At 40.5% G+C, this 15294-nt stretch overlaps 1 protein-coding gene across 1 annotated transcript in view; it reads left to right on the plus strand.

The window, feature by feature from the left end:
- slkb (STE20-like kinase b) overlaps positions 1-14929 on the plus strand; it is a 37978-nt gene extending 23049 nt beyond the window's left edge. The window contains exons 9-18 of the mRNA XM_072657023.1: positions 12-791; positions 1680-1810; positions 3544-3667; positions 4208-4387; positions 7973-8102; positions 9007-9131; positions 9309-9500; positions 10514-10639; positions 11122-11235; positions 12241-14929. Coding sequence (XP_072513124.1) covers positions 12-791; positions 1680-1810; positions 3544-3667; positions 4208-4387; positions 7973-8102; positions 9007-9131; positions 9309-9500; positions 10514-10639; positions 11122-11235; positions 12241-12387 — 2049 coding nt within the window. The 3' untranslated portion in view covers positions 12388-14929. The remainder of the gene's footprint in view (positions 1-11; positions 792-1679; positions 1811-3543; positions 3668-4207; positions 4388-7972; positions 8103-9006; positions 9132-9308; positions 9501-10513; positions 10640-11121; positions 11236-12240) is intronic.
- The last annotated feature ends 365 nt before the right edge of the window (positions 14930-15294 follow it).

Below are 15294 nucleotides of genomic sequence, written 5' to 3' on the forward strand. Positions count from 1 at the left end.
TTTTTTAAAAGCTGCTTCCTGGACACAAGCGTGCTTCTTCAGATGCCAGCGTCGGAAGCTCGGAGGATGAGAAGCTTTCCCAATCACCCTCTACTTTGGAAGCAGTTCCAGAGAAAACTGAGGAGACCAGTCCCCCCGATGTCGAAGTTAAGGATGACAAGAAGACTGAACCAGAAACCCCCAAAGTAGAAGTGAACCACATCAACAAACCACAACCACCTGCTCCTAAGGAACCAGTAGAGGTACCAAGTTCTAACGTGAAACCTCAGGACCTTATAGAGATTGAGAAGAAGGCTACAGAAACTCCTGATGTGGTTGTCAAACCAGAAGCACCTTCCACTCAATTGGAGACAGTAAAGTCAGAGGAGGAGATGAAACCGAAAGAACAACCGGCTCAAGAAGGCGAGAAAGAGGTAGACACGGCTGCTGGAAATGTGACTGTGGTCGAGGATAACGATGAGGCGGTAAGGAAGGAGCCTGTATCTGAGACTTCTGTAGAGGATGCGAACAAACCAGTCACTGAGGATGCCTTAAAGCAGGTTAAGGTATCGGTCACAGTGCCTGAGGAGAAACCTACACCTCCAAGCTCTCCTGTGAAAGAAGAGGAGAAGAAGGAGAAAGGAAACGAGAAGGCTGCCAAGGAGAAGGAGAGGGAGACCCCTACGAAGCGAAGGTTTGAGAAGAAAAACTCGGACTCCGGCATTAGCTCTGCAGCAGATAACAGCAGCATAGATCTTAACCTGTCAATCTCCAGCTTCATAAGCAAGTCTAAGGAGTCAGGATCCACGCAGGTGAGCACTCTGGTCGGGTGGATACTAGTTGGTGGCATTGTTAGAAGGAATGTCAGCTAATAGCATCCATCTAAATGGCCTTTTGAAAAAACCTGAAGTGCTGTCTCTCACAGAGGAAGTACACAGTTAGAAACAAAGGTGCTGCAAAGAGTTATTTGTGCTTTTCCATAGAAGAACTGCTTTTGCAATTTGCATTCATCCATTTAAATGTTTTTCACTCTCACACAATTTTATTTTTTGAGGAGCCACAGTGGTTCTTATATGGCAAAGCTCAAAGAACTCTTTGTAGTAACCTATTACAAACCTATCTCCTTGCAAACATGCTTGTTTACATACTTGTAATCTGAACAGAGTATATGTACACTGATCAGCTATAACTTTAAAACCAACCCCTTGTTTCTACACTCACTGTCCATTATATCAGCTCCACTAACCATATAGGAGAATTCTGTAGTTCTATAAATACAGACTGTAGTCCATGTGTCACTGTAGCGCTGAGAATGACCCGCCACCCAAATACTACCTGCTCTGTGGTGGTTCTGTGGGGTTCTGAGCATTGAAGAACAGTGAAAAGAGTACAAAGAAACAGACAGACTACAGTCTGTAATTATAGAACTACAAAGTGCTCCTGGATGGTGAGTGGAGCTGATAAAGTGGATGATGAGTGTAGGATCAAGGAGGTGGTTTTAATGTCATGGCTGATCAGTGTATATGGTGCTGATTACATTAACATTCAGGCCAGGATGTTCAATAAAGTCTACAAATGTAATTGCTGTGGTAAAATGAACTCAGTCTATATTAATACATCTTCATAAATACCATGCTAATAATCATTTTGGCAGCTATAATGCTACGAAAAATCTCACCACTGATTGATTACTTTCACAGGATACAAGGCGTCAGAAGAAGACCTTGAAGAAGACCCGCAAATTCATTGTGGACGGTGTGGAAGTCAGTGTCACTACCTCCAAAATCATCACAGACAATGATACCAAAAATGAGGAAATGAGGTTCTTAAGGTAAGCTGCTGGATCTGTATCCTTGTTTTGACCAACTGATTTGCATACTCATCTCCATATATTTGTGATTAAATTCATCAACCTAACGAGCCCCTCTGCCCTGAAACGATCTTCTCTGTTTCCGGTAAATACCTAAAGAGTTTGTGTAGGGGTTAAAGAGGACACTTGTTTAATTAGCACCCGTTTCTAAATCCCCAGAGGGCTTAACTGTGCTGTTAGCATTTTTAGCATGACTTGATAACCTGAATAGGGTCAGTCGATTCTATTTACAGTGCAGCTTTACATGACCCTTCTGAGTTACTTTTCACCTCTCTCAGCTCCATACTGAACTACTGTAAACAGAACGAAAGCATTACAAATCATGTTGTGCTTTTCTGCATCAAAATAATAATAAGCTTTATTTAAATAACACTTTTTTATACATTTAAAATGCAGCTCAAAGTGCTGTACAAGCAAAACAGAAAAAAGAGGTCATTTAGTTAGATTAGCAGAGTTAATACAATACAGATTAAAATGAAAACCAGAGAAATAGATGTTTTTTTTTTGTTGTTTTTGTTTTTGTTTAATATTTTTTAAACACAGTAACTGAGGAACTGAGGAAGCCTGTTGAATATCTATTGGTAATATATTCCAAATCTTTGGCGCATGAAAACAGAAAGCTGCTTCTTAGCTCTTTTCGAGTTTCCCTCAAGGGATCTGGAGATGGAAAAATGGAGATGCGTGTTTTTCAGTGGACAGCAGCGATATTCAGTCAGCAATTCTGAGCTGTATGAAGGTGCTAGACCTTTAACAGATTCATAGACTAGTAATAAAATGTTAATTCTAAACTGCAGCCAGTGGAGTGATGCTATTCCTGATGCAGTGTACACATTAATGCTATCCGTTTTTACAGGTTAGAAATTGCACTTTGCTTATTTATGAAAAATACCACCCAGTTTAGCTAATTAACTGTTGAGATTTCTACTTTAATTAAATGTCATAATTTCTGAAATGGTTGGCTCTATTACAGGACTGTGAAATTCAGACAGACAGACAGACAACTGCTAGAGTAACACCTTGTTAGCAGCATTTGGACAAGGCCTGTCATGATAATTACGCTGTTGTGTAGACTGAATTATCGTACAATATAAAATGCTCCTAAAATGGCAATAATATAGTTTAATGCAGTTATTTCTGGGACCATTTATTGGTAGCAGACCTAATTTGATCTGTGAAAAGGGTAAAGTGAAGTAAAGAAAGTAGCACGCTTCAGCAGCATCAATTAACCTCGCAATCTCCCAACGAAAGGCCAACATTCAGATGCCTACGCTGCTCAGCAGTGTAACTCCAGGTTCTTTTTAAGATGTTCTCACAATAATATATTAGGCATTTACAGGAATGACATAGTTTGAATGATTCATATCCAAGCCTAGTACGGACGTGTCAATGGCCTAAGAATGGTAAAGGAAAGACAGGCTGCTGCTGAGTGGCCCTTCCTGGCCATTTGTCGAAGCATATCCTGTTGGGCTGTTTAGGATGTCCTTTTGGTGCAGACTCAAGGCCAGTTTCACACAAAGTTGTAATCCTGTTTTCCCCCAATAGTTTCCTTTGTAAGTGCAAGCATCCAAAGCATCACAGCCTCACACGTTTCCTTTAACAGTGAGCACATTGATCTGATGTTTGCCTGACACACACACACACACGCACACACACACACAAACATAATACATATATATTTTGTGTGTGTTTGACAGGCGACAAGAGCTAAGAGAGTTGAGGCTATTGCAGAAAGAAGAACAAAGAGCCCAGCAGCAGCTTAGCAACAAACTACAGCAGCAGAGAGACCAGATCTACAGACGCTTTGAACAGGAAACAACGGTTGGTGTCTTCTCCAACAAACTAAAACAGGAAATAAATCTTTCGCACAAAAAGAACTATATAATTAATCATGCCTATAAGCCAGCAGGCATGGTTTGCATATGCATTACATACATACAAATGTGTAAATATAACATTACAGGGTCTAATTTCTTCAGTTCTTTTGATAATTTGACTAAAATGTAATAAAGAAATATGACGACCCTATCAGTGTTGTTGGATAATCTTCTGTTGAGACCTGAACTTTGAAGAGTGTAGCTCATTTTCTGATGGTGCTGGAGTGGGCTGTTTATTAGATATAATTAATGAATTTCTGTTCTCCACAATGCATTGGTCACATTTCCTCCATGCACATTTTACACTGTTATATCTTTCATTGCATTGATAGCCCCCTGTTTTAAATAGACCTCCCAAAGAGCACAAGCTTTAAGCCTTGTTTCTAAAACTTTAAAGACCTTAAGATAAAGATGCTAACCATACACTAGAAGACTGAAAAGTCTCTACACTGACATCACTGAACCTTCTTGTTTTGTCTGTCAGAGCAAGAAGCGGCAGTATGATACAGAGGTGGAGAATCTGGAGCGGCAGCAGAAGCAGACCATCGAGCGATTGGAGCAGGAACACACCAGCCGCCTCCGAGACGAGGCCAAGAGGATTAAAGCCGAGCAGGACAAGGAGCTCTCCAAGTTCCAGAACATGCTCAAGAACCGCAAGAAAGAGGTACGAGAGACAGGGGGATGAAGCTGCGGTACAGGATCACTTCCAGTGTTGGTTAATTAGTTTTTGGACAGTTAGGCCTGAAGGTTCAGTATTACACTTTACACTTTATTATATATGCCTTGTTGAGATGGTCAAAGTCTTATTAGTCTTGGACCAGTAAGTCTGCCTTTGTGTCAGGCTTAAAGGTATGACTGCTATAGGAATAGCCAGAAATGCTAATATGTAAAACAATGAATGCAGTGTAGTTGTGGTTGGATAGTATTATGCTAGTTGGTTCCCTCTACTTTCAGTACCTTTTAGCACTTGTGATATCTTCCTTTAAGAAGCAGTCGTGACCTTTGGCACAAACAAGTCGATGCTATCTTCACATACAGCCCTTTATATAACCGTGTTTAATTCAGGCTTATCCTGCCTGAATTCTCGGCTGATCTTTAGCCAGACTCGCACCTGCACAAATCCACACAGCTCTGTTTTTTTTTATCTCTCCTCCCCGTCACTCTTGCGCCATTTTTTCGGCCCACCCAGGAGACAGGTCTTTCCCCCAGCCATGTGCAAAAAGCGATTGTGAAGCGTTTTAGAGAAGATCTTATCCAATCGCCACACGAAGAGGTAACAATTCTTTAAGTGGTTTACTTTCCGTTTTTTCCTGAAACACTGATTAGATGTGAAGTTGAGGATCCACTTTAATTATTTTTGGAATAAGAACTGGTCTGTAGTCTTGCATGTGAATGCAGATTGTGGTGTGAACACTGCTGCTTCTATTATATTTCTAACATCCTTTGAATGCATCTTTTTGTTCCTCTCACTGATGTAATACACTTGAGCTTTTTAAAACTGTGACACACTCATACTCACACACTAATTCATGCACCCCTTTTATTTCATATTTCATATTTTTATTTTAGAAACATTAATGTGTAAAGGGATTCAAAACAGGACAGAAAACAAAAAACAATGCCAAACACACAAAAAGTGTTTTTCTACAGAATGTAATCAGCAACTGGAACAGAATTGAGGAATATCTAGCTATTTAAAAAACTGGGTTAATTGGTTCAAAGCCGGGGTCACAAGTTCTGATCACGAGCCATGCCACTTTGCCATCAGCAGCCAGAGTCAGAGAGAGCACAGTTGGCAGTGTTCTCTCCCCTCATCACTCTTAAAGGCGTCTGTTGGCGGGTGCGGTGGAGCTTTGGACCCAGCAGTTACACCTCCAAGCGCATTGGCTGCATGACAATGCCGTGTCTGCAGCAGTTTGAAAAGAGGCGGTGGCTGGCCCTCCATGCATTGGCGGAGTCTTGTGTTAAGTCCTTATGTTCGTAGTGTTGGGAGCTTTGCTAGTGCTAGGGGGAGCTATAAACAGGTGGGTTAATTGGCAGTACCAAATTCGGAGAAACAGAATATCATGATCAAGTGAAAATCTGGAAAAATGCAGATTTATTGTGAATATGATGAATATTTAGATGGAATGAAATAATAATGCTATAGACATTTAATATTTCTGTTAGCTGTTTCTAATCCCTGCATGAGTTGGTCTGTCTGCAGTGTATTTGTTTATGTGTATTTGAAAGCTTGCCTCGTTGCTACTGGTTTTAGCTGTATTCTAACCCCACAGGGTGTAGCGCATGTAATGATACAGTCTTTTCAGCTCTCCTCTTGCACACTGTTCAACGCCCCAATGCAGGACGTAAGTTGTAACTGCGTGCTGTGAAACACTGATCTGAAACCAACCTTCCCTCTTTTCTAATAATGCTGATTTTCAAGCAGTACCTCAATATCTTAAATCCACATCTGTTCAGTCCCTTTTCATTAGTGTGTGAGGTGTCTAGTTCATCACTGATTTTTGTTTGGGAACTGATGTCCAATCAGAAGTAGCTCTAACAGCCTCACAGTCTGAACAAAGCTATTGTAGTCGTATCTGGACTGTTATACACTTGCTTTTTCAAGTGTTCGCAAAATCGATATTTTGGTAATGCTGCTTAAAAGTATAATAGCATCATGTCTGTTCAGCTTTTAAGAGTGTCAGGCTCAGCTGTTGGTGGACCACAGTACTGCAGAGATTATTACAGGGTGGTAAATCACTGATGCATTGACTAGAATGTTGTAAATCAGGCAACCAAACTCTACAGTGCTCTGGCTCTTCACAGCTGAGGTTGACACATCCAACTTTTGTGGGCTTCAGGTGTGAGCTTGGAGTGTTGAGATTGCGGGTGCTGGTTCCATGCTAATGTATGCTTAACCATGGGAGGTCTGTTTCTGCTTCTCCACCAAATTCACCCCAAGATCAAGCTCAGTCTTGATCAAGTCCTTTATTATTTATGTGTCTTTATGGCATTCAAATGAGAGATTTTGTACAGTTTCTGTAACATTATATATTCTTCAATTTAAGAGCCATTAGCCATGAGGTACAGTAGTTAACATCTATCAAACATGAGGTACAGTAGTTAACTTCTATCAAACATGAGGTACAGTAGTGAACATCTAGCTAACATAAGGTACAGTAGTTAACATCTATCAAACATGAGGTATAGTAGTTAACATCTAGCTAACATGAGGTACAGTAGTTAACATCTAGCTAACATGAGGTACAGTAGTAATAATGCCTTGCAAAATTGAATTTCACTAATATGCTCATCTCTAATGTAAATTTTATTCAAAAGAATTAAAGCATAATATTAATTTGCAGTGCAGTGCAGCATTTAACACTCAGAATTCTGTAGACCATTCTTGGCCAAGTTCTCCACAGGCTTATTGTGAAGCCTCTGTGTCTGGCTGTGAGTGTAAGATGAGGTCAGCCTAAATTCTTGACGACGAGATAGCCAGGCTGTGTCCTCGCTGAGCTGGGCGGATGTGAGGACTCAGGAGCAGCATATAAGAGCATGCTAATCTGCCTCAGTTCTGGCTTGGGGTTGGGTTTGCTCTGTGGTTAAAGGTACAATGAACAGATGGTCTCCAACAAACACAAATGTTCTTACATTGGTTGTTGACAAAGAACATCTGTACTAAATGAATTTGGTTGAAAGGGAATGGGGATATTGTCAGGTGTGACACTGCTGCATTAGTGGTTCTGTTTGTTTGTTGAGGAACATTTGCTCCATGTTCAGTGGGCTTGCGTTCCCGTCTAAAGTTTCGGGACACTAGATTTTTTTACGATGCTTTTTGTACAGATTAATGTGTTTTCCTTCGTTATTAAAAAGGAGACATATTCATAAAAAAGGCTTCTTTAAAAGGCCACATTATCCTTGTGATTATTTTGTGACAATGCTAACTTGGGAATAATCCCAGACCCCACACATTTTGAAACTGGTTTAAACAGCTTAAGGGTTTGTGGGGTCTGGGATTATTCCCATGGTTGCATAAATTTTACCAGTAGTTTAGAAAGCAGAACTGTCAGATTGCAATTTAGCCTGGAAAATAGCTGTTCTCTATATTAAGCTATACAACTTAAAGAATATAAAGCAATGTAAAAATCAAACATTTCAAAAGGAGACAAGGTGTCCTCAAACTTTTGACCAGCGCAACCTTCATCTGTATCAGTTTCTCTCCCATCTCTCCTCATACGTTCTATCGATCTCTTTCTGCCTCTAGGAGCAGGAGTTCTTGCAGAAGCAGCAGCAGGAACTGGACAGTGCTCTAAAAAAGATCATCCAGCAACACAAGCACGAGCTGGCCACTGTGGAGAGAGACTGCCTTAACCACAAGCAGCAACTGCTTCGAGGTGAGGCCCTTTAACACTCGGCTTTAAAGTCCCTTGCTCACTGTGGCCTCTTTGGGTGTATGAGCTAATGCAGATTTCACTAATCTCTAAGTCATTATTTCCTGGAAAAGTGGCACAAATATCAGGTCTTGACGTATTTGGTTAAAAAGCGAGTGCTTTGCCCAAGCACACGTTGCTTCCTGTGTACTACATGCTGCATTCTTTAAACTATAAATTGTGTGAGCTAGTGCAATAGGACAGATGAGATGAGTTTGTGAAGGACTATGGACTGGTACACTGTGCTACTGGCTGTACAGCAGCCTGGTGACCTGGTGCAAGAAGCTCTCTTTATAATTCTCCTTGGTCATCCTCAGACAGTGGCTGGTTTATAAATCCAGAAGGTTTGGGAGCTGAATCCCACCCTGTGTACCCAGCCCAGTACACTTACCCACCTTTCTATTTGAACTTGAATTTGAGACGTGTTTAGAATTTATTTTTACTCATATTTTCTATTGATCTTTGAGGATTTCATTTCTACTCACAGTTGGAAACCGTGCTGAAAGGTTCAAATTTAAGAACTGGGCTGGAAGGGATTGGTTCTCAGCCTGATAAAGCCCATACCACAACAGCTAATGCCTGTCATGTGGCACCCACACACTGCAGATCAGAGCAGTAGCCAAGTTCTTCTGAACCAGGAGGGATAATGCGTTACCTTGACTTCCACTGGAGGCATGTCAGGTTAATAGAGAATGGTTGCTATAGCGATGAGAATGGATGTCACATGACCATGCAAATGCTAAGGCCAGGAAATCGAACGCTAGTCTGCCATGGGGAGGGCAGAGTTGTTACCCACTACGCTACACCAACCACATTCAGTTTTACCATGATTGCATAGTCCTAACCTCCTTTCCCAATACACCTGCAGCCCGGGAGGCAGCCATGTGGGAGCTGGAAGAACGCCACCTTCAGGAGAAGCACCAACTCCACAAGCAGCAGCTCAAAGACCAGTACTTCATGCAGAGACACCAGCTACTCAAGAGGCATGAGAAGGTTGGTATCAGGCACTTGTCTTATTAGTAGAGATGACATATCAGTATTGTTCAGGTATTCGGGCCCGATATCAGGAGAAAATGCTAGATCGGATATCGCACAATATGCATTGCTAATAATTGTAACTAAGCAATGTACACTTATGTACTATATGCATGTACTTGTGTTTCGCTACAGGAAATGGAGCAGATGCACAGATATAACCAGCGTCTGATCGAGGAGATGAAGACAAAGCAGACTCAGGAGAGGACCAGACTACCCAAGATCCAACGCAGCGACGCCAAGACGCGTATGGCCATGTTTAAAAAGAGCCTGCGCATTACCTCTGTTGGCGTCACGGCTGAACAGGAACGAGAGAAAATTAAACAGGTAAGAGGTCAAATCCAACCATTTAACCATCAGGACAGGGACTTTCATCTGTGATTAACCATTAAAGCCTATTCATCAAATAATTGCCAGAAAAGTCTTTAAAAAGTCTTTAAAACTGGAGTGTTTAATAACATTCTGAAATTTAAATGACACTTTGCATAAATGACTTTTATTTTGTATCATATTTAATACACCAGGAATTTGTTGCACTTCCTGGAGTCTATAGATGCGCTGGCGCGTCAAATTCGAAATTTCCATTAATATCTTTACGATCATAGATCTGCAGAAAAAATATGGTTTAAACATTTCCTGAGTCTGTAGAGCCCGCCTATTCTATTGCATCTTAACGCCTCTCTTATATTTGGTTATTGGTGGATTTGTGTGTTCGTCTGTGTTTTGTGTGAAACTGACCAATGGAGGCACAGATACTCATCTCTGCCTCTCGCCGTTTATAAACTACTTTATTCATACACTCAACTGTTAAGACCCTTGTAAACACATTTCAAGCATCAAAACAATTTGTTAGAAAAATGTCTAAAATCTGAATGCACTTCTTTAGGTTTAGGGTCAGAGTATCTCTTCACACAGTGTTATTATTGCAGAGATAGCTGAGATTGTTCTGTGCCTTTAAAACTTAAACATATAGAACACAAAATTGTTTAAGCCCTCATAATCTAAGTTACCTTTAAACATTTAGTCAAGTTATTTCAAATTTAGAAATCTGTATGTATTTTTGGGGGAGCATACAGTTTAGGGATAATCCACCAGGAAGCATAAAAACATGTATCTGATTGTATTTTATTGTTAATGTAAGCCATTCTTATTGGTTTGATTTATTGTTATTATTTATATAGTGTTCAGCAATTATTTAAGATAATTAATGATTTAAATTATGACACTGATGTTGCAGAGGGATCAAAATCTCAAATATGTGATACTCTTCGAATGACACACGACACATCACTGGAGTACTATAAGAATGTGAAGGCTTATTAAGGGTGTGTTTTCAACAGTTTGCAGCGCAGGAGGAGAAGAGGCAAAAGAACGAGAGGCTCCATCAGCATCAGAAACATGAGAACCAGATGAGAGACCTGCAGCTGCAGTGTGATGCCAACGTCAGAGAGCTGCAGCAGTTGCAGGTAGAAACACACACTGCCTACATACACACTGCCCTGTCTTTGCAGAAAGTAGCAGAAAGACTTACCCTCCACTTTATGTAAAACACCTACTTTAGCACACAGTGAGCGGCCTGTTAGTCCATTTTTCATTGGACCACAGGGCTGCTGCTGACCAGATATTAATTTGGGTGGTGGACCATTCGTCATACCGACGTGTTGTCTTGTGGTATGGTAGCGTGATGCTGGAATGAGTGTATCAGCGTTGCAATCCACCCAACAAACCCAGCCAAGAGCAGTTCTGTGGCCAGAAACTGACCTTATAATAAGGGGCTAGTGGATGACCAATGCAAACTGGGCATCTGTAGATGAGGTACAGTCTCTAGCTGTACACCACTGAGAGTGAAGATGTGATACAAGGTGAGGGCTTCTGATAAAGTTAATGATGCATGTACATGTCACATACACTTACCAGACCTTGTTTGTATGTGTGCATTTGACATCAGAATGAGAAGTGCCATCTGCTGATTGAACACGAGACCCAGAAGCTAAAAGAGCTGGATGAAGAGCACAGCACTGAGCTGAAGGACTGGAGAGATAAACTGCGACCCAGGAAGAAGGTAAACCACAGCTCTGCACCCTTCCTACACATGTCTACAATGAACAGTACAGCTTGACCCTGGTCAGCTGACATTAGTCCAACACTAGTCCTACACTTTGTACCTACACCCTAAACCAGGACACAGAAGATAAGTACAGAAGATACACAACTGTTAATTCATCATTGAATGATTTTTAAATTGAATCTTTGTAATCAATTTAGGAGCAGATAAAAACAAACAAACAAACAAAACAATACTGAATGATTGGCCTTGTTTTTCAAAAGGACAGACAAATGTAACAAAGTATATTTTAATATACCATATATATATGTGTGTGTGAGATTTCTGCTACCATAAAATACCAAAAAAAATTATTTTCAAGTTTCGTATCTTTGATGTAATTTTATAGAAAAAAACAACTTACAAGTGACAGAACATGAGCATATCTTCACAGGTGCTTCAGCCATTCAGAACGTAAGCTTTGCTGGGCATATTTTTATATTTTACACTGCAACTTGATAATATAATACACTGTTATCATTTTAATGCTCTTACACAGAACTACATTGTTGAGCTCATGTACAATTTCAGCTCCTCCACATTCAATGGAAGTCAATGTTAGAAGAGTTCAGTTCATTAAAATTGACATACAATGGAAAAAGCAACTGCCAGATTCACATCATAGAGAAAAAAGGCCAAAATCTATGCTTTTATTCTCCAGTCTTCTCATCACTTTTTTCAAAAGTAAAATCTTGCTTTTATAGGATATGTGACCTCTTGCTGATGTCAGTGGGATATGCAGTACACACACATCTCACACTCTTGGAAAGCTTTTTATCATTTTTATCAGATTTTTCACCCATTTTCTCCCCAATTTGTACCACCAATTACCCAACACGCTGCCTGTGTCTATCACCATGACCTGGACTTGAACCAGCGGCTGTTTAGTGACAGCACCGTAGCCGCTGGGTTTGCTCTTCATTTCTTTCTTTATTAATTCATTTACTTTGTGTGTGTGTTTAGGCGCTGGAAGAGGAGTTTGCACGGAAGCTTCAGGAGCAGGAGGTCTTCTTTAAGATGAGCGGAGAGTCAGAGTGCCTTAACCCATCCACACAGAGCCGCATCTCCAAGTTCTACCCCGTCCCCACTGTCCACTCCACTGGGTTTTAATATACAATGTACAGAAACAAAGAAACAGAAACACACACATGCCTGTTGCTCGTATCGGCAAAAACACACCTAAACCCACCTGGATGGATGCAAAGTGCATGCGTACTTTATGACCTTTTCCAAAGGCATTGTGACTACAGACTTCTTAATGCACACAAGTGGGTTTTAGCACAGACGTTTTGACAGTTAACACACATACACACACTAACCTTCAGTGGGATTGACATGGCATTATTGTGACTGAACCTTTGCTGCCTTCCCCCTCTAGTCTGCTAGCGGTCAGGTTAATAGAGGGGGCTCACTCGTTCTGTAAAGGGGTTGGCCCCTTCTTTGCTTTCTCTGTGGAAGGACTGAATCGTTCATATAAGCTACAGGCCGTGCACATGAAGACTTTGTGTTATCCACTTTTTGCTAGTTTCTGTAGCAGTTTTAACCTTGAGCGTGTTTAAAATTGAGGTAGGTGGCATAGACGTGTTTTCTGTGAAGTGAAAACTTTAGAAACCCTTAGAAGTGAGGTTTTGCTCTATTATTCAAACAGGTTTACATATTTGAACACAGTTAGGCAATCAGTTACATTCACATTCACTTGACTCCAACAATGTCCTCTTCAGTCTCTTCAGTCTCTGTCACGTCCAGTTCTGAGAAGAACAAGCTAGCATCTTCCTACAGCCATAGCTGAAGATTCTAATGAATGCATTCAGCTACTTTAAGTTGCTCCCATTGCTGACACAGATGCGTAAATGCACAGACACAGCTTGTCTAGTCCCTGTAGAGACATATTGCCCATAGATTAGGACTCTCTGGAGCAGATGAACATGCCCTTATTGGCACAATGCCTAATGCAGTGCTTGGACTAGAGGGGTAACTCAACTCACTCATACATATTAATTAGAAATACTGCACCCTGATTGGAAGCCTGAACAGGCAGAATCAGGTACATTTTTGTTGTTCGCTCTTTAACGTTTCAGTAAATCATAACCCAAATCATCATCGTCATCAAGTCTGAACATTTTTGTTGGCAATATCTTTGACTTCTAAGGGTTAAAAAAGGGGAAAGATGAACTTTCAGCATTTTTAGCATTTTTTACACACCAGTGGTTCTAGTGCCTAAACAGTGTGTCTGCATGCACTGGCTTTTTAATATGGGCATTGACTTAAACGACCCCTTAGCTTTGCACTAATAAAGCCAGTGATTTGTAAGGATGGTAGAAGTTAGTCAGTAGCACGGATTCACTTCAGTAGAATATAACGTCTACAAACGAAGGACATGAAGGAAAAGCCCCAGAGACAAAAACACAGCTAAACACTGCAAAGTACAGTGAAATACAGCTAAACTCTGAGTTCTAAAAAGCTGTGATTGAAAAGCACAGTGGCTTCAGTGTGGGATAGAATTACTGCACATGCCTTGAAAAAATAATAAGGTCATTTACAGGAAAATGATCCATCCTGGAAGTATTTCAGGGACTATTTTCTTTAGATTAGTTGCGTTAAATGGGATTTTAATCAAAAACAGAAGCATCAGCCATTCTGTTGGTATATGCACATCAGTTTGAGTTTATGCAAACCTTAATCTGTTCTACTTCACTGTGGTGTGGAAAGTGCGTCTGCAGCACTTTTAACTACAAATATGCAATGTGAAACTTTGTGAATCTGAATGAAACATATCAGCCAGGTGTAGCTTCGATTTTCTACAAGAGATCATCCACTCTTTTACAGCATCTCAGCACCAAATACTGTAAGGATTTTGAGCTAGAATGCATGCTTTTAGAAGCTTAGTAGCTTTGAGAACTACCAGTAAAGCTGCATATTTTAATAGTTTACTTGATGAATTTGTATAGAACAGTCAGGTCTTGTAACCCTCTATGTTTTGTCTTGCGACTTTTTTATGTCTATGCTTATAGAAGTTGAGGACGGGTGAAGTTATGGACTTTTTGAGTGATAGAAATCGCAGTTTTGCATACGCTGTTGAAGTGCAAGTACTTTAAAAGCACAAAAAAAACCATTTAGAAATGCATTTACTATTAAGTGATGACCTTATTTGACAGCAGACGGGCAGAAGTAAAAAAAACGGTAAGAAAATTATTAGCTTAAGATTCTTTAATTGTTTTTTTTTTAATGAATCGAGGCACTTTTGGTGCGTTAGGTTTCTGTGCTCTGATTGAAGGTAGTGTTAGTGACTCGGTCTGATGAATGTGAGAAAGTGCTGTGCGCTTTCATACAAGTCAAAAACACCTTCCCAGTGACTGGCTTTTTATTGGACCTGTATTTAGACACTACACTGTGTTCTAGCTCAGACAGATGGGTTGTTCATGTGTGCATTCATTCAAATTTACATTTGTCTAATCATTCCCAACACCCTTTCATCCTGACTAGAAACATCCGTATCTATTTGTATCCATTTGTATCCATTTCCAATGTGTAAGAAATCAGTAGCGAATACATGTAAGAAACACTGTTTTCAGATCAGTGATCAGGTCGTTGTGATTTTAGGATGCTACTGTTGATTTGCAGTAAATTTACTGTAATAAAATGTTGTAAATTTCGACGCAGTCTTGTCTTCATTGTACACATTTCCAGGATGGATACAGTTTTCCAATTCTGAGGTAATGGCACGTTAGGGAGGCAGGCAGGGACGAGGAGGACAGTGCAGGATCATTTTAATAAAGATGGACAAACACAAAACAAAAGCAGGAAACAGCCAAAGAAAACAGACTAAACTAAACCAAAACAAGTAAGAGTTGCTAAATTAACCGGAGACGGTAGGTGAAGACAGTGAGAACCACAGAAGACAAGAACCTCCAGAAACAATGTACTACCTATACACCGAAACAAACCAGGAACACCTGAGAAGAGTTAACAAAGGGGCGGGGCTACAATGGAGAACACCTGGGAGACTAAATGACAGGG

Source organism: Salminus brasiliensis, chromosome 15 (assembly GCF_030463535.1).
Source record: "Salminus brasiliensis chromosome 15, fSalBra1.hap2, whole genome shotgun sequence".
NCBI lineage: Eukaryota > Metazoa > Chordata > Actinopteri > Characiformes > Bryconidae > Salminus > Salminus brasiliensis.